We start from the raw sequence: 25,440 nt of genomic DNA, 5'->3' as shown, positions 1-25,440 counted from the left end.
ATGCATCCAATCAAGCTGCAGGACGGAACCATGAAGAACTGATGTTAGGTCACAGACCACCTGTTGGAAAAAATGATACTTAAGATTATTTCATTCCTATACAACATTATGCAGAGGTAATACAAAACAAAACAAAACAAAACAAAACAAAACAAAACAAAAAACAACTGCAGTAAGCAAAACATACAGATCAAAAATTAAAGATGGAAACACAACTTCCAACAAACTTGTTATAACAAATAAATACAAATGTTACAAAAAACAGTCATGATTTTATGCATTAAATATATTGCTTTGTGTTCTTTTATTCAGCCTGTGGTGCAAAAATGTGCCGGACAGAGAATAGGATATTGGAACTCTTAAATATCAAATGGTTCTTTTTGAATCAATAAATAAATGCATTGATAAATGAATAAATAAATAAATAAATACTTGTGAGTTTTGTCAAGTGCCACATCACTATGCAGAGGTTAAACCAAACAGACAAACAAGCATTCCAGTGAGCAAAACATGCGGATCAAAAATTACAAACGGTAACACAATAACTTTCAGGAAACTTGTTCAAACAAATATATACAAATGTACAAAAAAAGCAGTCATGATTTTGTAGCTCTAGTTGGGCGTTCTTGTATGCAGCCAGTGGTGAAAAAATGTGCCAGACAGAAAATTGGTTATTGGAACTCCTAATTATCAAGAGGTGTAACTTAAAAATAGATTAATACTTGTGAGTTTCATCAAGCTCTACAACACTATTCAGTTTAAAAAAACATCAACAAAAAACTATTGCTGAGTTCTTGAGTTTCGTCAAGCTACACGAAAATTATAAGATCAACGGAAATTGGATGATTCTGTTATAGAAATAAACGTATAGAACTAAATTGTGTGAACACGAAAAGCAGATAAATAAAGAAAATCTTCTAAAAATGATCTTTTAGATGGAGTATGATATTAAGTAATAATTGTTGAGATAAAACTAACATGCCGTGTTTTGCTGCTGGTGATGAACGCGTTATTTTGAAAGTTACCACCGGAAATGACCATCTTATTTTGGCACACCTGATGCAGTTCACTTTATAAATTTAGTGCTGGGGAAGAGGCGGAACAGTCGTGACAGAAACGTGCCCGGTAATCAATCAATAAGCGGTGCCGGTCTGTGACACCGTCAACGCATGAAGGCAATCAGGGGCGAAATCAGCCAATCACGGCTCTCCGGCTCGGTTGCGTCTTCGTCTGTGTGGTCGGAGCGTGTCGTTTGGCCGCCGGTCTGATCTCATTAATCTGCCCGACGCTCGGCACATGTGTGCGCGGATCTCCGGTGCATGGATTTAAGTTTGAGGCAGCGGAGCTGAGCGGAGAGAAGAGGAGGGTTTATAACCGGGTACAGCGCGGAACGAGAGGAGAGAAGAAACACAATGAGATGAGAGTTTGGTGAAAAGTGCAACTCGATTGGTCTAAATATCAGTGTATGAAACCGCTGCAACCTCTCATATTATTATTATTATTTTTACAATGGGAATATATGTCTACACAGCGCTCCCCAAATAAAGGAATAATTCTCTAATTACACAACAAGCGATCCTGATCGATCATCGATTGAGGAGTCAAGTCTCTAAACTGGATCCCATCGATCAGGGGATTTGATTGATCACCTGCAAAACACCCTCAGAGGTAAGATGGGGAAAATACACCATATATTACCTTCCGTTGGACACGAAAAGGTCATTATTGCAGCCTGTTGATGTCCAAATGAAGTCACCCAGGTGGGCCCACACGTGCTGTTTGAATCTGTCGTGTCCACTCACAGGAGTCTGTGTGGACATCTGCTGCAGTTTGCATGGTTTAAGATGGCAGGTGTGTGAGATAAAGGCTCGAAAATGAGCCAGATTTTGACTTTTGCTTGTGTAATGAGTGTGTGCTGCAGCAAACGTCGGTTGATCGTGTTTCATAAAGTTCTAAATGAATTATTGACCGCTGACCTGCTTAAGAGACGTCGTCTTGAGACCTAGTCTGCTTTATTTGACTGTATTAAATTCAAATAGACCGATTCTGACAGTGATGATGGGAGCTGCTGCATGAATTTCTGTCACACCGATGACGAGCACACAAAGTGTGTGTTGGGTGTGTGTGTGTGTTTGTAAGAGATGTAGAGCTAGTAACCCTTTGAAACCTGAGCCAAATGGCTTGATTTCTTTAAAAAGCATTGCAAAGTATGAGCCAGAAATCAGCAAGAAATCAGTAAAAAAAAAGTGCAAGAAAATGACCTGGGAATAAGCAAAAACAAACAAACAAATACAAAAAAAAAAAACATTAAAACCCCAAACCCCAGGAAAGTTAAAAAAAAACAAAACAAAATACAAAACTAGGAACTAGGAAATAATGTGAATAATTCTGTAAAGTAAATTAAAAATGTACAATAATTATATATATATATATATATATATATAACTATATAAGGAAAACTGTCTAGAACTATACACATGACTACAACTATAAATACTATATATATTTACTACATATATACTATATATATTTATATATATATAGTTCTCTGGACAGTTTTCCTTTGCTTTTAAAAATAATTGTCTGAATTGATTTAAAAAAGAAAAATAGCTATCTTTTCTATGTCTTGCGAAGTTGCACATTGCCTTTTTTTTCTCCCAATGTTTTTTTTTTTTTTAAGGAACTGCATCAGATATGTTCTGGGTTCAAATGTTTAAGTACATGTTTTTTTTTAATTGATCATAGGCTATAAATTAAAAAAACATTACATTTTTCATCTTAAAACATTATAACATCATATTTAAAACAACAGCAATCATAAAAAGAACATTAAAAATGATACAGACAACTTGAATTCTTTTCAAACCAACCAACCTTTTTTTTTTTTAAAATTAGATACAATTTTTTTGATAATTTGAAAGATCTTCACAGCTTTCTTGTTTGTTTTTATGTTAGAAAGAGTCAAACAAATATTATAGTTTAACACAAAACAAACAAACATTTGGAGTATGGTTTAAATACTTGTGTAACGCATCCGAATGCAACAGAAGAAAAGTGATCCAGGCTTCAGAGGGTTAAGGAGTTCTCACTGTGGACCCCCCGCCGGTATGCAGCCCCTCCCACCCCACCCACGCACCCTCTATCACCATCTCCATCTCTATCCTTCTGTTGCGCAGCGTCCAGCTTCTTGCTCCACACGGTGGCGCACGCCGTTACGCACGGCACGCTCTCTGTGTTGACCTGCAGAGCGCACTGTGAGCATAATCCAGCAGGATATAAAGGCTGTGTCACCACCTGCCTCTCCTGCTCTTATCTGTCACCCCGTCTTTGTCTTTCTTGTGGACTCCTGTTGCTCTGTCAGTCTTCATTTGTCCGTCTGTCTGCACCCCGTCTCTCCTTTTCTCTGTCTTTTTCTTTTCGTGTATTTTGCGAGCACAGCCGCAGGCGGGCGGGCAGGCGGGCGGGCAGGGCTGTCACTGGGACTCACTAATGAGCCCTCCGCTCTGTCTCCCCATGTGGAGGAATGTTTGCACTGGAGAGTGAGTGAGAGAGCAAAAGAGGAGAGAGAGGGAGTCACAGGGAGGGAGGGTGGGAGCGAGCCAAGGAGTGGAGCATGAGAGGAGCTGTTGTACCTGCTGCTCTCACTGCTCAAATATTAACAACAGGGTTTCTGGGAACCGATGCCGCTGCTCTGGGACAAGCCCAAACTGTGGAGGCAGCCGGGCTCAGTGGTCTGTGGACAGGCAGTCGGTCGCTGCCGCTGCTGGAGGCACAGCTGCGTCTAAGAGTCTGATGGAGGAGGAGGTCACAGAGCCCGATCCTCAGACGCTGGAGCCCACCGGCATGCCTGGGACGCACTCGGAGGTAAATGGAGACTTGCCGGGCAACCCCTGCCTGAGGGACGGGACGGTGGACGTGATGGAGAGTCCGGCCAGGGAGCCTGTTATGCTGCAGTATCCTGCTGAGTATGGGTAAGAGACAGAGAGGAAGAGTGTGTCGCTGCTGCTGGTGATGTGTGCAGAGAGGTGGCACTTCTGTGGGACGCTCTCGCCTCTTTGCTCAGTTTGGACGGCGTTTGACTTCTGTGTTGCAGTGATGGTTTGATGAATTGCTTTTACACCCAGTTGGCTGCGTTTTCAAGCGCCCTGTGTGCCTCTGCTGCACGCTGGAAAGTCATTAAACCACAGATTGCTCTTGCAGAAGGTTCAGGCATGTCTTAATAGTCCAGAGTAATATTTTCACCTTATTGTTTATGTCATAGGGGCAGATTTGCTTGGTTGGGCAGCCAAAAGTGGTTGGCAATTAGTCAATTTTAATCATGGCTTGGTTCTTTGTTTTTATATTAATGATTTTTTTGGCATCTCTTTGTGCGTTTGCTGCAGCAGAGCACAGTTTTGACAAAGACTCGTTGTGTTTACAAAGATCCATACGAGAGGACAGGAGTCATCAGACGGCACCAAGATGCCTCAAAACATAGAAAGGCCACCAAGTGTGACCGGAATTTTTCAAACTTGAGCTAATTGGCTTGATGGCCTTTAAAAACATGGGAAGAAGGCAATGAGCAGCAAAAGAAGTTGACCCCCCATATCCCCATATTGTCAAGAAATTAGTAAAAAACAAAAACAAAAAAAAAAACCAACCAAACAAGAAAAGTACCCAAAAGTTAGTACAAATAAATAAATAAATAAATGGAAAATGATCCGGAAAAAGTGCTTTAAAATCATGATAATTCTGGAACATAATTTTAAATATGTAATTATGATAGTTAGCTATAGTTTTCTCTAGCTGTTTTTCTTTTTTCCTGAGACATTTCCCCCTAACTTTTAAAGAAATTTCTGAAAGAAATCACACCAATTTGTTTAGGGTTCAAAGGGGTTAAATGCTTGTGAAAGGCGTGTGAACGCAGCACAAGAAGTGATGTTGCTCCAGCTTTGAAAGGGTTAACAGCGGTGTGAAGTTCTGAGCTGGCTATTTTTATGACCAGTTTGTGTGTTCTCTATGGAAAACTGGGAATAATAATTTTCAGCTGTTTCTCTTTATGAGTGGAAACTTTTTTTCGGCTGATGTGGCCACGCCTCAATCTATGATATCACAGCAGGTGTTTTTTCTTCAGCTGTCACATCTCTCATAGTGGTGTGCTCAAAAAAATATTTATGAATTGGCAGTGCAGAAATTGTTAACTGCCCCGATTTACCTTTAAAGCAAAGCTCACCTTTCTTTTGGTTTTATAATTGAGCATTTTTCCTCGTAATGGGAGTGAATGCCAGCTTGGCAGCGTGTCTTAAATTGCATCCTGCTCATGACTTGGTATTTTTAAGTTGGTCTTTCTACAACATGTTTTTTTTCCACCTACAATATTTTTATTTAAATTTTCCATGCTGTAAAATACAGCTTTTTACAGTCATAAAACACATACATCCATCTTATCCATTGATCAGTGAATGGCCTGTTACATTTTTTTCCAAAAAAGTGTGATACATTTTTTTGCATGAAGCAAGCTGAGGTCTTTGAATGGTAATTAATTGAGTTTAGTTATGTCTCTAGACATGGGCAACTTGTATTTTTTTTTTTTAGCAAAGACATGTTAATTTGTTGTTCTTTTTTTCCCAATAAATTCTTTATTTATTTACTATTTTTTAAAGGCCTGTTGTTTTTTTCCTTTTTCTTACTAATAGATTATTTATTTTTATTTATTTATTTATTTTCATTTTTTAAATGTATTTTTATTTATTTATTTTTAAAGGTTGATTTGGGATTCCTCTACTAGAACATTTTTACTGTGAAACACTTAATTTCCTGCATTCTGATGATTTTTTTAATGCACCAATCTGTGCGTTTTCAGCATCAATTCATGGTGTAAATATCTGTAATTCCGTTGAAATGTGTCTTTATTCGGTGAACAAAACTACATTCTAAATATTGATAGGGACGTTTCCCCTGCGTCCTCCTTGAATTCTCTGCCTATGATTTTTAGACTTACTCCTAAAGATGTCAGCGGTCCTCTTTACGTAGCAGATTTTGTGGCCGGAGTGCCTGCGGCCGGGACACAATGTTCTGCTTATGTCCCCCGAAGTAATCGGCCCGTGGCTGGCTGTTGTGCTGCAGGGTCTGATGTGAGAAATTGCCATCTGGCTTCGTTGTGATGCAAAAAGCTTTGAATAAAGCTGTGCTCCTTTCATCAGGTCGCACACTCTTCAAGAGTCAGGACTCAGAGCTGAGAGCTGGGTCGGTGCTCTGGTGTGGGCTGATTAGTCATTTCTTATAGAAAGAGAGACAGAGGTTTGGCTCTCACAGGACAGACTGACAGTTATATTATTAGGTTTCAATGCGGAGAAGATCGATGGCTACAAATTGCTTTTTACTGTCAGTCATCACAGTGTGTACTCTGACAAAAATCATCTGAGTACTGCTCAAGATTTCAAAAGGACAAGATTCTAAACAACAATTAAGACTCATACTGAAGTAATCCCTCTCAATCATCACTTATGACCCACTCTTAGGCCATGTTTAGACGAGAACAAAAAACAGAAAAGTCTTTCCTTTGCATTTTTAAACATATCTGCGTCCATATGATAACATTGTGAAAACGATCCTTGTGTACAAGGATCTGCAAAAATAAACGAAAATTCTGTAGTATGTATGCCAGGCCAGTAATTGGCGGTGTAACATTGTAATGACACACCATGGAAGAACGCCACACGCCTGTGCAAAGCGAGCCGTGATGTCATCGTTTTCACAGTATGCACGCTTTGCCAGTTTACACAGCAACAAAAGGGGTTGCCTTTTCAAAAGGTTACACTCTGGAACCCAGTTTCCAAAGTTTGCGTTTTCAGGCCCCCAAAACCCTGTTGTCATGAGAAGGAAAGACTAAACCACAATGAAAGGTTAATGTTTCATGCGAGAACTGTTGCATGTAAATGTCTGCCTGGATTTTCTTATTTTCTTGTTACTTTCTGTGTTTGGGACACTCACGGGCATGAACCCCACAGTGCCCCGTTGAGTTCGGGGCACACATTTTGACACAGTGGAGACTAGCTCAGTGGGTAAGCTGTAAGCATCCAAAAGACACAGTGTTGGAAAAAACACAAGTATAGTCAGGCAAAACGCCGAATGAAAGTGAATCTGGGGTTGGCTTTTACATTGACTTGTGCTGGCGAGCCTTTTTACAAACAGTAACAGACAATCCTGCAACCTGAAAACAACGTGTAGGAATCTTCTTGGGTTTTTTAAAAATTTGTTTTTTAATCTTGTGGGTGTGCGTCCCTTTTTTACAATTCTGTGATCCCTCTCTAAATTCAGACATTATTGCAGGTTTGTGAGCACAGTGCAGATGAAACAAATTTTTCTCTTAGCAGGTAGTATTTTGAGTCACGGCATGGATAATTGATCTGTCGATCCGTTCAGAGCCGATCAGATCAGATCAATGGGTGAGAAGAGCAAATGCTGCAGAGGCAAACTTTTAGACTCAGCTGAGTAAGTGGCTAAAGGCTGGCACACACTAAACGATTTTTCAAATCTTAACTGATTTAGAAAGAGTAAGAGACCGCACACGGTGACAAATAATGACAGATAAGATAACAGTTTTGTTCCTAAAGTGTGTTGTGTGCAACCAGATGACCAACACAGCACACCACAGACTAACTGATTCCGTCCCCCAACAACCAGAGTTTCATCTCTCAAAACTCATAATCTTGCACGACCAAACGCAACTTAAGAGTAAACAAACATAACGGACAACGAGCTAAATGTCGCTAGCTGTTAACTACCTGGCACAGACATTGTGGTAGCAATGTCTGTCCATCTCTGCTCCTGTAGTATTTTTTAAGGTTGTACAAATACTTGTGTTGTTGCCACAAATCAACAGATGGTCCTCCATTTCTAAGGTCCGTCTCACTTTATGCTTCACATTTATCACCGTCGCCATGTCTTTTTTTGTTTGTTGTGCTTCTGTCTTCAGTCCTCTTGCTCTCTGAATGGCTGTGGTTCTGTTCCACGTGACAATCCACAGAGTGCGTGCTCGGCTGTCCTCAGTGTTCCCCCCCACAACAGGATTTCTGACTGTAAATACTGAACATGTTTAATATTTACGATAGTAAATTGTGTCGGTCATAATCGTCTTCCGAGCAGATTGGGAAGGGGAACATCACTCTCAACACATCTCACTCCACAGAAACATCTGGCAAGATCATCTTTAGAACCATCAGATAACCAGGTCTTTGCTGACTTTGGTCGGGGGGGGGGGATCTGGCCCAAAATCGGGCCGATTATCTTGTAGCGTGTACCCCTCTTAAGATTAACTTTCACTGCGCCCTCATTTTACTACTCTGTCTGTGCCCAAAGTACGCTCTGCGCTCTGAGTGTGTGGTGCAGTCAATAACTGATGGGTGTATATATATTCCAACAGAGCTTCTAATGAGCAGTCCATTTACAAAAATATCAGATCAAATTGTGCTGGCAGATGTTTTATTTGTGGCCGGACACCACTAATAAATGCGCGTTCACTGAAAGGGAGTCTGAGATTCGGTTCTGCTTATCCTACAGGAGTTTTTTCCTGAGTCCTACAGGAGGAAAATCCTGCTAAGAATATCATGACATAAGCAGTTTTAAGACATTTTTGTCTAAATTTTTTATTATTTTTACAGTTTGACTATTAAAAAAAGATTGTTGAAGAGAAACAGATGGCTGCATTCAGAATTGATCCGTGTTAAATGTTAGTGTCACAGTGATCTCTGATGTCCATTCATTGACTTCTTCTTCCCGCCGGTTCTTTGAGGACACGCAGTGTTTTAATGGCAACAGTGTAATTGCAGCTCACTACTTCTTTCTCCAGGGTCACAGCATTTTGATTAGTCATGTCATCTTTGTCTTCTCCTTGAGGTGTCAGCACAGGTAGTGCTCTCCCTCCATGGCATGCACACAACTTGAGTGGAGGTGGTTTTATTTATGGGTCTGCTGTAATTGGGTTCAGTTGTGCTTTGACCCTTTCTTAACAACAGTGGAAAGACTTAAAAAGAGTCTAATGATGCAATAATAGTTTGTCTTCTGTCAGGCTACCTGGAGTTTTATTTGTGGGTGACTGCTGAAAATCCGCTTTAAAAAATGTTTTTTACTTTCTCGAGTTTCTAAAAGAAGATATAATTTTATTCTCTCCGAGACTTTGGATATCAATTTGTGCTGGACGTCCACGAAACAGGAAGCATAGTTAATGTTTCTTTTCTGTCTGTCCTAATTGATTGTGCATCACCAGAGTTTAGACATAATCATTAAATTTGCAACCATCGTCTCTGCATCATTTTTTGGACTTTAATCACTATTATCCATCAAACAAAAAGAAGAAGCTGAATAGTCTCCACAACCTTTTCCTCTGTTATTCTTTGACCTGTCACTCTATACACACCTATTTATCTTTTACTCAGGTGGATGCTGACCGTATGTAGTTTTTTGGGGGAAAATGCAAGAAAATTTAAGATTTAAAAGGTTGTAATCTTGTGTCAGTAGGCGGGTTTCCATTAACCCTCGAACTACGAGAATTGAAATTGCAAATAAAAGATATGCCCAATGGAAATTCTAAAGAAAAAAATTGCATACATCAGAAAACACTTTTTACACTCACATGAGGTAATATTATAGCCGATTCAGCCTGGGATTGAAAAAAATGACGGCTAGTGTCCTGGCTGCAAAAGAAATAAAGCTGCTAATGTTTTCAACATCCATTGCCATGCTTCTTGGAATGTTATCGCCAGAGAAGTTGCAAAACAATGGAAACACATCTTGCAACTGTGTTTAATCAAAAACATCTACCACCACAAACAGATTTTCTAGCGCTATTGAAATATAATTTATACTATGTGGTTATTCATTGCATCATACAGTACTCAGTACTGTTGTCACTGACTGCTTCTTGGCTCATACATTTATCTGACCAGATCAACTGATCAGTTATCCATGTTGCGACACAAGCTGCTGCTGAGGGATAAAAATAACAAGACACACACACAAGATTAAAAAAAAACAACCGAACAAAAACAGAATAAGTAAGCTTGAATTCCTTTTATTCAAAATCATGGCTTGGTGACAGTCATTGAGTAATGTGACATATTTTGCTTAATATTTGGAGAACAAAAACAATACTAATGTCCCTCAAATGGGCTACTGGGTATTACAGAGATGAAGTTAAAGAATTTTATCTTCAGCCACGTGTTCCTTAGCTGTCAAACTGCACTGTCACCTGTAACTCGTCACTCTGACAGGTTGATTAGAGCGTGGAAACATATTTGGGCCTAAACTGGGAGTACACAAACAGTGGGGAGTCAGGTCGTCCCTGTGATTAAATGCCACAGGTCCAATCACAGCTAGTGCAGCCATCAACAACCTGAGTGTCCTGCCAATTCACTGTGTCCTTGAGCTGCACACTGAATCTTGACTTTCTCCCTCGCTGAAAGTTACTTTGGATAACAGCATCAGCTAATGGCCTCAACACGTAATAAAATGTGACTTACTATCCCATAAAACAAGGGCAAGTTTAATCTGCTTTAAGTGTCACATGTATGTTTGACTTTACACTTGCTATGTTCTTGTCAGTCTGGGTGCAACAACTCCACTAAAAGAATATGCCATATTTATAAGGGGTTTCTGTTAAAGGCATTGGATTCATTGATCCAAAAATAAGGCCTTAATTAATATTAAAATTTTTCAAAATTCTAAAAACTGCTCAAACATGGGAGGTAAGATTTTTTTCTGATGTTGTGGTGTAAAATCCCCAAATAATTGGTAGCATTTAAATTTTTTTCAAAAAAATTACCAAAAGCTTCTGGCATTAAGGTGATGCAGATCAGGATAGTGAAACCAACAACACTTAGCAGCAGTTCTGAGCTGCAGCGTTATTAATTGATCCATTGATCTGGTCAGAGCTGATCAGAGTGATTATGAGAGGAGAAGCGAAGTGCAGAGTGAGTGAATGCAAACTTTTGGAAGACTTAAGAAGACAATGAAGACTTAAGCTTCACTTTTTTTTTCTTTTTTTCACCTGCTTTTTTGGTTCACTTAAGTTTCACTATTATTTGCACGTGGTGTTCTTCTGCTCTTCTTCTGTGCAACAGCATGGTACATATATTTCAACAGCGCTAGAAATGGGGGTGGCTTGTGGTAGCTTGCTTGTGTGCAGATATTTTACTTTTGTAGGTTTTTCTTTAAATGTAAATTGGGTTTTGGACTTTTGGTCAGACGTTTGGACTCTTGGAAACTCTGATGTGCCTTTTTTTTTACCATTTTACGCCATTTTATAGAATAGAGAATTGTGTTGTGAGGGGGATCTGTGTTTATCTTTAAAGAGTTACAGATGCAGAATTCGTCATAGCAGCTCCCTCAGTAAAATACTGAGGAACCATCCAGTGATTTTATTTCTTGAATCGTTCCTGTGGCTCATTTTTATCATCCAGTCAATCTGAGTATTAAATCCCAGAGTCCTCTCCTCTTTTTCTATTGAACTGATATATCACAGTGTGCAGGGAATAGTGATTTGATGAGAAAAAAGAGTGAAAAGTAGATGGGGTCTTGGTTGAGGCTGCGTTGATTACTTCCTAATTTAAGTGGTTACTGTACGTTGCTCTGCTCCTGAAGGGCAAATTAGCCCCTTCAGCTGAGACCTTGATCAATTTAATCATGTGTAATGATGCTGAGGGCTGCAAACAGCTCTGTTCAGCGCCGTCTTCCTGAGGGTGTGGGGATCGGGTTTGTTAGTGTTTCAGCACATTAGCTCACAGCTTGGAAAAGGTTAGATAAAAAATAAAAATAACAGCAATGAAACAAATTTCAGAAGAATAAATAGCAAAAATTAAAAAAAAAAAAAAGAATAAATATTACAGATAATATTTATAATCAAAGAATCACTCAGTTATGCTGGTAGCTGTCATGTTTTCAACAAATGAAAGAAATGTTTGCCAAGAGGCATAGAATGTTCTGGTGGACCCTCTGATGGTGTATCTGATTTTCTCTAGATGAACATAACACATAACCTCTCTTATCCATTGGGAATAAGATGGTGAATCCTGCTACCTCTTTTTGGCGTCGAAGGAGGAGTTTAGGAGTGTCAAAGCCTGGGGAAAGAAGCTGCTCTGTAGTCTGGTGGTTTCGGCTGCAGATACTTCTGTATGTTTTTCCAGATGGCAGCAGGGTGAACAGACTGTAGCTGGGGTGGCTGCTGTCTTTCAGTATTCTTTGGGCTCTGTGGAGACACCTCACTTCACCGATGTCACTGAAGCTCTGTAGATGGGAACCAGTGATGTTCTGGGCAGTTTTAATCACCTGCTCCTCTGTAGAAATGAACCAGGAAATAGCTCTGGGATTTAGCCTTCTTAAGTTTCCATACAAAGTAAAGTCTTCTGTGCTTCTTTAACCTGGGTGGTTCTCAGTGATCGTAATTCTAAGGAACCTACAGCTGTTCACCTGCTCCACTTCAGCTCCACTGATGTAGACAGGGTGTGTCTTGGCTCCTTCTTTTTTAAAATCAACAATCCACAGCCACAATTTCCCTTCATGCTTATTGAGTAAAGATACAGAACACATGAAACACACATTGGCTTTTGTAAAACCAAAAGGCAAAAGTTTGAGCTTCAGGATGTTGCTGCCTTTAATTTATTCCCCTAATTATTTTTTTCTCTCCACATTTGAATCATCTAACACGGAATGCACAGTCTGCTCCTGAAAAATGTACTTTTTGAAATGTATGTAAATTCTGTCCCTGCATGGTAAATCAATGTCTTCACGTTGGCCGCTACAATGCAAACCCCCAGACAGTAAACACACCTGCGTCACACAGCTGACAATAAATGGGTCTGCTCCTAATGACAATATGGAAAGAACAAACAAGAGTGATGATGGTAATATTCGTAATGACAGCTGAGAGATGACTGAATAATTGATGAATTAGGAAATGAAAAATCCTGACATTACATGGCAGCAAAGCTTGTTGCAAAAAAAAAAAAAAAAAGCTTTAGGCGTAGTTGGAGAAGTCTTGATATGCATACTTTATTAAACTGACAAACAAGAAAGATGCAAGGACCAGTTTTCAATTTTTGAGGCAACGGATGGCTAGCAGCTCCAACCACTGATACATAAACATTTGTAGGTGCAGGACATAGTGATGAAAATGTGCTAATGGCAGCCAAAACAAATATAAAGATCTGCCAAAGGAGGTTATGTTTTCGGTTTGGTTTTTTCATGTGTCTGATCAAATCTATGGGACGATTCTCATGAAACTTGGTGGAAGGGTGTGGCATCAGCCAAATAATTTCTGAGGGAATCTGAATCATGGGGCAGGTAAACAAATTGTTTTACACTTTGTGAACATTGTGCAGCAGGGCATATGGCCTTGAAATGGCACCGTAAATTAAAGAAACTTGACTTAAAGGTCCAGTGTGTAGGATGTAGGAGATATTTTGGGAGTGGAATATAAAATGATAATAAAAAAATACTTTAGTGTTTAATCACCTGAAAATAAGAATTGTTGTGTTTTGGTTACCTTAGAATGAGCAATTTATATATACATAGGGAGCAGGTTCCTGTTCATATGCCATGTTGTACCACCATGTTTCCACAGTAGCCCAGAAGGGACAAACCAAACACTGCCTGTAGATAGGACCATTAATTTTTTCATGTTGGCCACAGTTAGAGCTAGGTGATATGGCTTTAAAATAATATCATGATATTTTTATGCTATATCACAATACACAATACATATCTCCATATTTTGAAATCTCTTCTAAACCACTGTAAAACACTAAAAATCAAAATAATTAAATGAGCTACAGTGTCAAATAAAGTAGCTACTGCCATACAATATCCATCCATCCATCCATTTTCTTCCGCTTATCCGGGGTCGGGTCGCGGGGGCAGCAGTCTAAGCAGGGAAACCCAGACTTCCCTCTCCCCGGCCACTTCATCCAGCTCTTCCCAGGGGACCCCGAGGCGTTCCCAGGCCAGCTGAGAGACGTAGTCTCTCCAGCGTGTCCTGGGTCTTCCCCGGGGCCTCCTACCGGTGGGACGTGCCCTGAACACCTCACCAGGGAGGCGTCCTGGAGGCATCCTAATTAGATGCCCGAGCCACCTCATCTGGCTCTTCTCAACACGGAGGAGCAGCGGCTCTACTCCGAGCTCCTCCCGGATGACCGAGCTTCTCACCCTATCTCTAAGGGAGAGCCCAGCCACCCTACGGAGGAAACTCATTTCGGCCGCTTGTACCCGCGATCTTGTTCTTTCGGTCACTACCCAAAGCTCATGACCATAGGTGAGGGTAGGAACGAAGATCGACTGGTAAATCGAGAGCTTTGCCTTTCAGCTCAGCTCCCTCTTCACCAAGACAGACCGGTGCAGAGTCCGCATTACTGCAGATGCTGCACCGATCCGCCTGTCGATCTCCCGCTCCATCCTTCCCTCACTCGTGAACAAGACCCCGAGGTACTTGAACTCCTCCACTTGGGGCAGGACTTCATCCCCGATCCGGAGGGGGCACGCCACCCTTTTCCGGCTGAGAACCATGGTCTCGGATTTGGAGGTGCTGATTTTCATTCCAGCCGCTTCACACTCGGCTGCGAACCGATCCAGTGAGAGCTAAAGGTCGCGGCCCGATGAAGCCAACAGGACCACATCATCTGCAAAGAACAGAGACCTAATCCTGAGGTCACCAAACCGCCATACAATAAAGTTACATAAAACTACTGTTAAAATAAAGTTTAGTAAAAGCTGTTATAATGTTAAATAAAGTGGAGCAATAAAGTTCATGAAACGCAAGACACATTTTTTTAGAGCCACAACACAAAGAGAATTATTTTGTTGCCATCTCAAAAATGGCCTCTTACTGTTAAAAAATCAATAACTTTAAATGTAATATTGGTAACAGTTTATGAAGCCTTTGTTACATTAACCCTTTGACACCTGAGCAAATAGGCTTGGTTTCTTTCAGAAACACAGAAAGAAGGCTATGAGCAACAAAAGAAGAAAAAAGTACATGAAAATTAGACAAAAAAAACCTACAAAAACAACATAAAAAGATCAGGAAATGACCTGGAAAAAGGGCTTAAAAATTCTATATACGTAATTAGAACAATTATAAATGTAGCTTTCCCTGGCTTTTTTTCTGTTTTCCAAATTTGTCTATTTTAGTTTTTAAAAAATAATTTTCTAAGTCTTCTTATTTCTTTCTCTTTTTAATTTCTAATTTGCATAAGGTCAAAAGGTTTAAATACTTGAAATGTGTCTGAGAGCAGCACAAGAAAATGGATTTTGCTCCTTCACCTGTAAATGTTTATTATGTAGAAATGTTTTAATAGGAGATGGGTTCTTACCCAGGCCAGCAGCATTACAAGTTGAATTACTCATTCACCTCGAGAGAGCTGTTCATTTGGTTTGCAGCCTGACACAGCAGCCCGCATGTGTCGCTCTGAGGATTACCTTCATAAAACTTCAGTTTACTGCTGAAGAACTGCTGCACATCGAACCTGTTTTCCAAAGAGTGTGTTTCGCTTTTAGATGTTTGTGTTGTCGAAGCTCTTGCAGTCGTGAGGCTTGTTTGACTCTGCAGAAATATGATGTCAGGCTCAACTGGTTACAGACGGCAGCCCTGAGTTCTGCGCCGCTCTCATGGAGCAATGTCTCGGCCTATTTCGAACCCCTCTCTCTGTCTCCGAAGCGTCTCCTCAAAGTGCTCATTGAGACCAAATCCAATTAGAGAGGAAAGAAAGTTGTCGCCCAAATCTCTCTGCTCTATGTGCTCTTATTTTCCTTCGCTGCCCTTGGGCTTTCGATTTATTGAATAATTAATTGCCTGAGTCACATTTGCACATACAGTACGGACGCGCGTGCTGTCACGCACACACAATCACCACACGCACCTCCAGTTATACGAGCCCCCCTCACTCTCTGACTTCCCATTTAGCGAATGAGTTCTGCTTCATTTATGGAGCTCCGTTATTCTGTGGCCTTTATGATGTTAATTTGTTTAAGTTTCACTGCATCACAAACGGGAAATCCATGGGGTCATGTGTCACATTGTTTTTTACTTAAAGGGATCAACCAGCTTTCTATCAAAACAATGTGGGTAGATGAACTGTGGGAAATTTCCCTCTATCTTCCAAGCAACCCCATCTCCCTGTTTATTTGTGTTATCTAGCACATTTTCGATGACTACGGGGCTGTTGCTTGACCACTGATTGTACTTCCTATATTTATTTAGTTCTGGGGTTCCTGTGTATCCTTAAAATGTCTTAAAAGGCATTGATTAATCTAACAAATAAGGCCTTAACCATTATTAAAATGTCTGAAATCAATCTTTCAAAAGTCTTAGAAAAAAAATATTATTAGAATTCTACATTCCATATTATTATATTTCCGTATTTTGCACTGTTTTTTGACATTGCACTGTGAAATCTCAAAATAACTGGTAACTTAAATTAAGTTACAGAATGCCTCTCGCATAGGGCTGGTCGATATATTGAATGTAATTGCGGCTTGTTCCATGTGAGATATATAAAATGTCTATATCTCAAACATCAAGTATAAATTGTCTAGTCTCTTTCATAAGCCACCTGCTTTTGGGTTCTCTCGCTCTCTAATGCTCTCTGCTTCTCAAAGACACACACACACACACACACACACACAAAGCAGGGCTTTTGCAGAGCTCCAATCACGACTATTTAGTCACATTTTGCGACTACGGAACACCAGTGTGACTTTCAAATATTTGTAATAAATTAACTGTAGAGCTGTTAGTTTGTTGCTGCTCACAGTGAATGAATCATCAAAGTTAAAGGCGCCGCTGTATCTGTTGAACTGTCTGCTAACGCAAACATCCAACTGTTGACCCAAACACCCCAACACTACCGGCCTGAGACAGGCCTGGTCCTTCAAAAATAAAAGCACCATGATTATTTAATTAAAACAATATTCATTTATTACAAAAGTGCTTTATTGAACTTCCGTTTAATGGTATTTGATTAAATGTTATTAGAACAGTACAGTGTGAAACTTCATTATATGATGGTAGCAACTTTATCTTTATAGTAACTGTTGTTTACTACTGTATTGCCTGTTTTTCGTCTGGAATGTCTTCAGAAAGAGATTTTAGTGTACTGTTTGGCTGTAAAACAAGAGTTTGTGAACAGGAGGTGGCCACCATGCGCTTTCCTGTATAATTAAAACAGAGGCTGAAAAAACTGTGATCAGATGGCAAAACTAGGCAGCGCTTTTAAAATGTAAACCAAGGTTCTGTTACTGCGTTGCATACTTCTCACCTCAAATGTTTTAAGAAAACCCATTTTAGTGTACTTTTTAACTGTAATTCGAGACTGTTTGTTACCAGCCAGCCTCCATATTGTTTTCTTTTGGATAAACAGCCAACCTCGTTTTAAGTCACCAACCATTGGGAGCTTATATTGGTCTGGTGCCGTGCAGTGCATTCTGGTAGTTGAAGTTTTTCTACTTCTTTAGCAAAAATGTCCTTTTCATTTGTTTTCTCTTGTCATGTAGCAACATTTTCAAAAGTATTTACATGTCTTTACTGCATTGACAGCCAGTTTTCTCATCTTTCCAAGAGTAAAATACTTTTCAATACTTTACTCAATTTTAAGCTCGGTTGAAAATTCGAATGCCAGACAAATGGTTTAATGCACAGTGATGTTGCAGAGACGAGAGAGAGCTTTTAAATTGGTGTTTGTATTCAGAATTAATCTTCCAAAAAGAACCCCAGAGAGAGATTCTCCCTGTCCTTCACTGCTGTCTAAATGTTTCCTTGTGTCGTCACTCAGGGAGAAGATGCCGTTCCACCATGTGACGGCAGGCCTGCTCTACAAGGGGAACTACCTGAGCCGCTCACTGTCAGACAGTGACAGCGACGTGCTGGCCAGCATCTCTGTGGAGGAGCTCGACGGTAAGGCTTCTCAATAAACTGTCTGGCTGCTGTCCTGCCGTATGCTTAATGTCCGTTTAAAGTGATTTGGCTGCTGCTGCCGCCCGCCTTTCAACCTCCAGACTGGCAACATTTTCCTTCAAATGAAGATGAGCAGATGATGTTTTAACATCTACTGCATGTTGTTACTGCAACCTGATAAAAACACTTAATGGATTTGTTCCAAGAGGATACATTTATTTAGTAGCATTTTGGTAAAAGTCATGATGTAACCAGAGGTCTGCAGCATTTTTCAGGCCAAGGAGCACTTAGCAGGGACCCTGCAGCTTAAACTAGGCCCATGATATCATGTGGGCGGTCTAAAGTACTATGTAAAAACATAAACTTTGAGGGTGCATCCAACATTAAGCTATTAAAATAATAATTACTGGCAGGTTCATATACATCAAGTTTTGATGTTAAACATGTGGATCATTAACTGTACCTGTGGGTGGAAAGCTGAGTGAAATGTCTGACCTAACTCAGAACTCATCAAATAGCGCCGCTCTGTCAGTGCTTTCGGTTTATGAGCATGCTGCCAAAATCCACCGTCTGTATTCAACTAGAATGCAGCTGGACAGCGTTGCATGAGAACGTGCTCAGTCAAACTGGTGGTGTTGTTATTGTAGGCTGGTGGGTGGCGAAATGGCACTTGGCGCATCTACATGCAATGTTAATGTGCAGTGTCATTGAGAACGCAGCCGGACCGAACCACTGCCACGCACATGAAATACTGAGGGACAGCGTCAGGTAATAACGCTGCTGGTAACCACGTAATAGAAAAAGTGTGAGTGCGGTTATAGGGTGGGTGGGGGAAGAGGTGGATGGGTCCTACAAACAACTGACTTCCATGTAGGATTCTGGAGTTCGCTTTCTGTATGTGTGTGTGTGTGTGTGTGTGTGTTTGTGTGTGTGTGTGTGTGTGTGTGTTTGTGTGTGTTTGTGTGTGTGTGTGTGTGTGTGTGTGTGTGTGTGTGTGTTTTTTTTCTCTTCATCTTCCCATGTGCCTCTTTTGCCTAAACCTAACCATCCCTGACTTTGTTGCCTAATCCCAACTATCATTACAGTCTGTACTCTTGTTTACACAATATAAGGAATGTGCTGCTTCATCCAGCCTTGTGAATGTGTTGAGATGAGAACATGTCGGGTGAGCAGGGTTTGAGTCTCCTCTTGTTTGCACCATAGATTATATAACACAATGGACATAACTATTGTGACTGGGAGTGCAGTCATGGCTGTACAGTGTGAACAGGAGGGCGCTGAGCACGCAGCCCTGGGGGGCTCCGATGTTGAGCACTAATGTAGAGGAGTTTTCCAAACAGCTTTATGGGAGAGATTGTGTTTAATGCTGAGCTGAAGTCAACAATCAGCATCATGATGTAGCTGTTCTTATTCTCCAGGTGAGTAAAGACTGAGTGAAGAGCAGTAGATATGCCGTTCTCTGTGGATCTGTTGTTCCTGAAAGCATACAGGGGTCCAGGCTGGCAGGGGCGTTGTTTTTGATGTGCTGGGGAACCAATTTCTCAAAGCTCTTCATCAGGATGGTGGTAAGAGCCACAGGGCGGTAGTCATTAAGACTAGACATAGCAGAATTTTTAGGTACAGGGACGATGATGGCTGTCTTAAGGCAGGAGGGAACAGTCTCTCTTGAGAGTGATGTTAAAAATGTCAGTTACAAAATTAACAAGCTGATCAGCACACGTTTTTAGTACATGTCCAGGAATGTTGTCTGGGCCTGTAGACTTGTTTATATTCACTCTCAGCAGGAGTTTTCTCACATCTGCAGTGGTCACTGAGAGTGTCCGGTCCTCTGGAGGAGGAGTAGACACAGCTAAGTCCTTATTGAGGAGATCAAACAAGCGTAAAATGTGATCAGTGTGTCTGGCAGTGTGGCCTCACATATGATGGGGAAGCTCCTGCTTTTGTAGCCTCTTTTAGCCGTTATCATCTATTTTGCCAAAAGTGACCAAATTTGAACAAGGGGGTGAAGCTGTGGAGGAGCGAGGTATGGATCTAACACAAATACCCCTTTCCGACCAAAAATAAGCACATGCACACTGGTTTTCAAACACGGGTAAACCTGCTAAATATAGGCGATAAACTGCACTCCCACTGTCAGTGAACACAGCGCTGCAGTAAACAAGCCTGCCTTTCTGTCAGCTTGTATGTGTGTGTGATGGTTGTTTTGTTAGTATGTCCGTGCGACATCACAGACAGGGAGGAGAACAGGTAAACAGGTAGACGGCATCGACTGAGGTCTTTGAAAACTTTTCTGTGGTTTCTTCTCTTTGTGTATATCTTTCTAATTCAGTCTTTCTTTCAAACTCAGTGCAGACTAACTTGGAATAATATTTTAGCGCTGCTAAAGAGGAGATTGACCATAATTTTTTCGAGTCAGCTCATTAGAAAATATCACAGGTTTGGTTAGAGCGGGTCAAAATGTAACAAATCAAATTCCAGAAGCTCTGCAAGATTAAACAAAGACAGACAATCTTTCTAAAATGTATGCCACATGCATGAACACAGCCAAAATTATCAAAAAAATTAAGAATGAAAAGTGCGTAAAATGTGCCCAACAGTCCCTAAGAGTTAAATTAAAACTGAAATTATATTATCAAACAACAATATCTCGACCCCCCACCAATAACCCTGTAACTTGAAACAAAGCTTTTCTTGGGGGGTATGTGGTTTGCTCCAGCAGGTAAAGCCAGCTCCAGTTTGTTTATTTTTGATTTAATTTATTTCCAAGTAAGCTCTATGGTGCTGGAAAAACAACAATGTTAGACTAAAAGACTTGTACCTGAAATAAAGCGCTGCATACCAATGATATAAACGCACTGCAGCTTTAGGTTTAGTTCCGCTTCATGCCAGCTGGAGGGGAAGTCATAGCCACTAAAAGTTAAAAAAACAAGACTGGCTTCAGTAGAGAAGCAGCAAAGATGTAATAAAATGTAAACAAACACCAACAGGAGAAGCTCATGCTGTCAGGTGACTTTAAGGTGGATCAGACGGTCACTCAGTGGGAGCCACTGCGTAAAAATGACTATTTTAGGCAACCAGGCTGTACACACTGCGGAATCCCAGACCCATATGGAGGCTCATTTTTCGGAAAACATTTTCAGTTCCTTTAAAATGTGCAAATTGGTTTGATATCTTTCATAAACATGGGGAGAGGGCAAGGTGCAACTTACCAAGACATGGGTCAAAAATGAATATGCATAATATATATCAAAAGTTCTTTTATTATTATCAAACAAAAAGGAGAGCACACCATCTCCTGGATATGTAAAACAATATTTAAGAGATACTAATAAATAAAAAGAAAAGATAGAAAAGTAGAAAAAAAAAACTTATACTTTGATTCTATTTTAATAATAGATGATACTTGTTTTTACATATTTTGTTTTAATGTCTTTTAAATCTATGTTGTTTAGATGTCTCTATTTTGGATTGCTGAATTTCCTGTCTGAACAACAAATGTACCCATATCAATAAGGAAACCTTGAAAAACAAAACAAAACATGCAATGAACCCCCCGAAAAGTAATACTTATATTATTATATTTAATTATTTTTTTGTATTTTATATTTTATGTGTTATGTTTTTTGCATATTAAAATTTTAGTAAAATATTCTTTTTAAATAATTTTTTAATAGTATTTTTTTTTCCTTTCTACTCTTCGACCCCACATCCTTTCTAACATTTTTTTTTGCCAAATTGGTCATTGCCTTTTCCCCATATTTTTTTTCAAAGAAATCAAACCTATTTTGTCAGTTTTTAAATGGTTAAACAGCTTGGGCAGGTTTTGTTTGTAAAGGACGCGTGCTGATCCATGATGCCCTAGTCAGTTTTGGAGTCCGTAAATACACTACAGAGCCACAAGCCCCAGCAGCATCCTCCTCATGTGAGCCCACAAAGCTCAGTCATACATTATCCTCTCTGCAGAGTTTATCTCACCCGGAGCATTCGCGCTCTGCTGGCTTCTGTCTTCACGTCTGTGCCGTTGCTGATTCTGTGTTTAGGAACCCTTTGTTTCTGAGTCTGTCTGGGAATAATCACCTGGGCCAGTACAACACAAACCCGATCAATTACAGTCTGCCGGAGTCTGCAGCGGCAGCCTCACAGGCGGCAAACAAACTCGACTCCCCCAGACCTTCAAAATATTAATCCATTGATGCAACATTAAGCTGCCACCTGGTAAATTGGCTGCACGGTGCACGGTAATGGCTAGATACTCTGTCAGGGTGGAGTTTTAATATGCATGGAGATATTTGCAGCATATGAAATCCTCATTTGTTTCATGTCATTTGGCGAGAAAGAATCGGCTCGTGCTTTGAGGGTCCTCACGAGGTCAACTAAACACAGTTAAAGTGACAAACTGCAGCCTGTCAACATGATAATTACTGTATCAGTGTTTACTATACTGGAGGTGTTTGCTGATTGGTGGGTTTGCAGCGACAAGGTCAGCAGCAGTTTGGATATTTAGATTTTCTCTGGTTATCTCACATCTGAGTGGGAGAAATGAGTCATTCATGCCTTAGCAGTTACTGAAGTGCTTGTCAGCAAGGCACTTAACCCATGAAAAATCACACCCATTTTTCTCAGTGTCATAAATCTGTCACAGTGCGCAGATGTCACACACCCACGGTCTGCTGGGATCAGATTTCTCCCTTAGTGATGGCCATTGAGAATAAAATGTTTGCTCATTCACTTCAAAAATGATTTAAAAAAAGATCCCCCACATTAACTTCAAATCTGTATCATTTGCCATCCATCCATCCATCCACTGTCTACCGCTTATCTGAGGTCGGGTCGCGGGGGCAACATCCTAAGCAGGAAAGGTTCCCTCTCCTCGGCCACTTTGTCCAGCTCTTCCCCGGGGATCCCGAGGCGTTCCCAGGCCAGCTGGGAGACATAGTCTCTCCAGCGTGTCCTGGGTCTTCCCTTGGGCCTCCTACCGGTGGGACGTGCCCTGAACACCTCACCAGGGAGGCTTCTGGGAGGCATCCTAATTAGATGCCCGAGCCACCTCATCTGGCTCTTCTCAACGCGGAGGAGCAGCAGCTCTACTCTAAGCTCCTACCGGATGACTGAGCTTCTCACCCTATCTCTAAGGGAGAGCCTACGGAGGAAGCTCATTTTGGCCGCTTGTTCTTGTTCGCGATCTTGTTCTTTCGGTCACTACCCAAAGCTTGTGACCATAGGTGAGGGTAGGAATGAAGATTGACCGGTAAATCGAGAGCTTTGCCTTTCAGCTCAGCTCCTCTTCACCATGACAGATCGGTGCAGAATCCACATTACTGCAGATGCAGCTCCATCCTTCCCTCACTTGTGAACAAGACCCCAAGGTATTTAAACTCCTCCACTTTGGGCAGGATCTCCTCCCCAATCTGGAGAGGGCACTCCACCCTTTTCCGGCTGAGAATGACGGCCTTGGATTTGGAGGTGCTGATTCTCATCCCGTCTGCTTCACACTCAGCTGCGAACCAATCCAGTGAGAGCTGAAGGTCACGGCCTGAAGAAGCCAACAGGACCACATCATCTGCAAAAAGCAGCAACCCAATCCTGAGGTCACCAAACCGGACCTCCTCAACGCCCTGGCTGCGCCTCGAAATTCTTTCCATAAAAGTTAGGAACAGAATCAGTGACAAAGGGCAGCCCTGGCGGAGTCCAACCCTCACTGGAAACGAGTCCGACTTACTGCCAGGAATGCGGACCAAGCTCCGGCACTGGTCGTACAGGGAACCAACGGCCCATATCTTGGGGTCCGATACCCCATACTCCCGGAGAACCCCCCACAGGACTCCCGAGGGACACAGTCGCATACCTGCTCCAAGTCCACAAAGCACAAATGGACTGGTTGGGCAAACTCCCGTGCAACCTTAAGGATCCTGCCAAGGGTCTAGAGCTGGTCCACAGTTCCACGACCAGGACGAAAACCGCATTGCTCCTCCTGGATCCGAGGTTGGACTATCAGGCGGACCCTCCTCTCCAGTACCCCTGAAAAGCCTTACCAGGGAGGCTGAGGACTATGATCCCCCTATAGTTGGAACACACCCTCTGATCCCCCTTCTTAAAAAGAGGGACCACCACCCCGGTCTGCCAGTCCGGAGGCACTGCCCCCGATGTCCACGCAATGCTGCAGAGATGTGTCAACCATGACAGTCCCACAACATCCAGGGCCTTAAGGAACTCTGGGCGGATCTCATCCACCCCTAGGGCCCTGCTACCGAGGAGCTTTTTGACCACCTCGGCAACCTCAGCCCCAGAGAAAGGAGAGCCCACTCCCAAATTCCCAGGCCCTGCTTCCTCACCGGAAGGCGTATCGGTGGGATTGAGGAGGTCTTCGAAGTATTCCTTCCACCGATCCACAACGTCCCGAGTCGAGGTCAGCAGCGCACCGTCCCCACCATAAACAGTGTTGACAGAGCACTGCTCCCCCCTCTGGAGATGCCGGATGGTGGTCCAGAACCTCTTAGAAGCTGTCCGGAAGTCGTTCTCCATGGCCTCACCGAACTCCACCCATGCCCGGATTTTTGCCTCAGCAACGGCTGTAGCTACATTCTGCTTGGCCTGCCAGTACCTGTCTGCTGCAAGTCTGACGACCTGACAACAAAGTTGATCATTGAACTGGGGCCTAGGGTCTCCTGATACCAAGTGCACATATGGACACCCTTATGCTTGAACATGGTGTTTGTAATGGACAATCTGTGGCAAGCACAGAAGTCCAATAACAAAACACCACTCGGGTTCAGATCGGGGGGGGCCATTCCTCCTGATCACGCACCTCCAGGTCTCACTGTCACTGCCAGTGTGTGTGTTGAAGTCCCCCAGCAGAACGAGGGAATCCCCAGAAGGAGCACTCTCCAGCACCCCCTCTAAGGACTCCAAAAAGGGTGAATACTCTAGATTTGGTAACAGTCAGGATCCATGGCAATAAGTATTGCCACCCCTGCCCAGCACCCCTTACTGGTGGAAGAGAGTCCAACCCCATTCTCGAGAAGACTGGTTCCGGAGCCCATGCTGTGTGTCGAGGTGAGGCCAACTATATATAGTCCGAACAAACAACCGTTTGTTTTTCATGTATACAATTCTATGATTAGATCAAAAATAGGAAATGGAAAAGAAAAGAAAAAAAAAACAGGACACAAGCTGAACTTGATTTTGATATTTACTTTACAGATTTGTTGTGACCCTCCCTGAAGCTATAATGTTAAATGTTATATAGATGTTTTAAGCAACTTTTAGGTCACATAATAATAAAATGACAAATTGTTTCATAATTTTCCAATTTTGGATTTTAAATTGAATACCAAAATAAAGAATGATTCATGCATATACACAGATTAAAAAAACAGTTTATTATTTTATTATCCGTTTTTTTTAATTGGATACCAAAAAACAAATAAGGGTTTGGGAAAAAAACAAGCCACAGGCTGAATGTGATTTAAATATTTTATTTGTCTAATTTATTATGCATATCAGTCTCTAGGTTAAAGGGA

The 25,440-nt window shown here is 41.4% G+C and overlaps 1 protein-coding gene across 6 annotated transcripts in view; it reads left to right on the top strand.

Annotated features, from left to right (window-relative positions):
- The first annotated feature begins 1,342 nt into the window (after positions 1-1,342).
- The window catches only part of LOC121943512 (calcium-binding protein 8-like), a 142,393-nt gene continuing 118,295 nt past the window's right edge, over positions 1,343-25,440 (top strand). For 2 of the 6 annotated variants that reach the window (XR_015776862.1, XR_015776861.1), the window contains exons 1-2: positions 3,756-3,971; positions 17,799-17,920. Coding sequence is in view for 3 of the 6 variants with exons in the window: in XM_088079320.1 (XP_087935446.1) it covers positions 3,793-3,971; positions 17,799-17,920 (301 nt within the window). In the remaining 3 variants the exon portion in view is untranslated. Of the gene's footprint in view, positions 1,669-3,597; positions 3,972-17,798; positions 17,921-25,440 lie in introns of those variants that run through there. The other 4 variants (XR_015776860.1, XM_088079319.1, XM_088079321.1 and 1 more) reach the window with 3 other exon arrangements.

This window comes from Plectropomus leopardus, chromosome 6, assembly GCF_026936395.1.
Source record: "Plectropomus leopardus strain MGB_pleo_1.0 chromosome 6, ASM2693639v1, whole genome shotgun sequence".
NCBI lineage: Eukaryota > Metazoa > Chordata > Actinopteri > Perciformes > Serranidae > Plectropomus > Plectropomus leopardus.
This window is presented reverse-complemented; position numbering and strand designations above follow the sequence as displayed.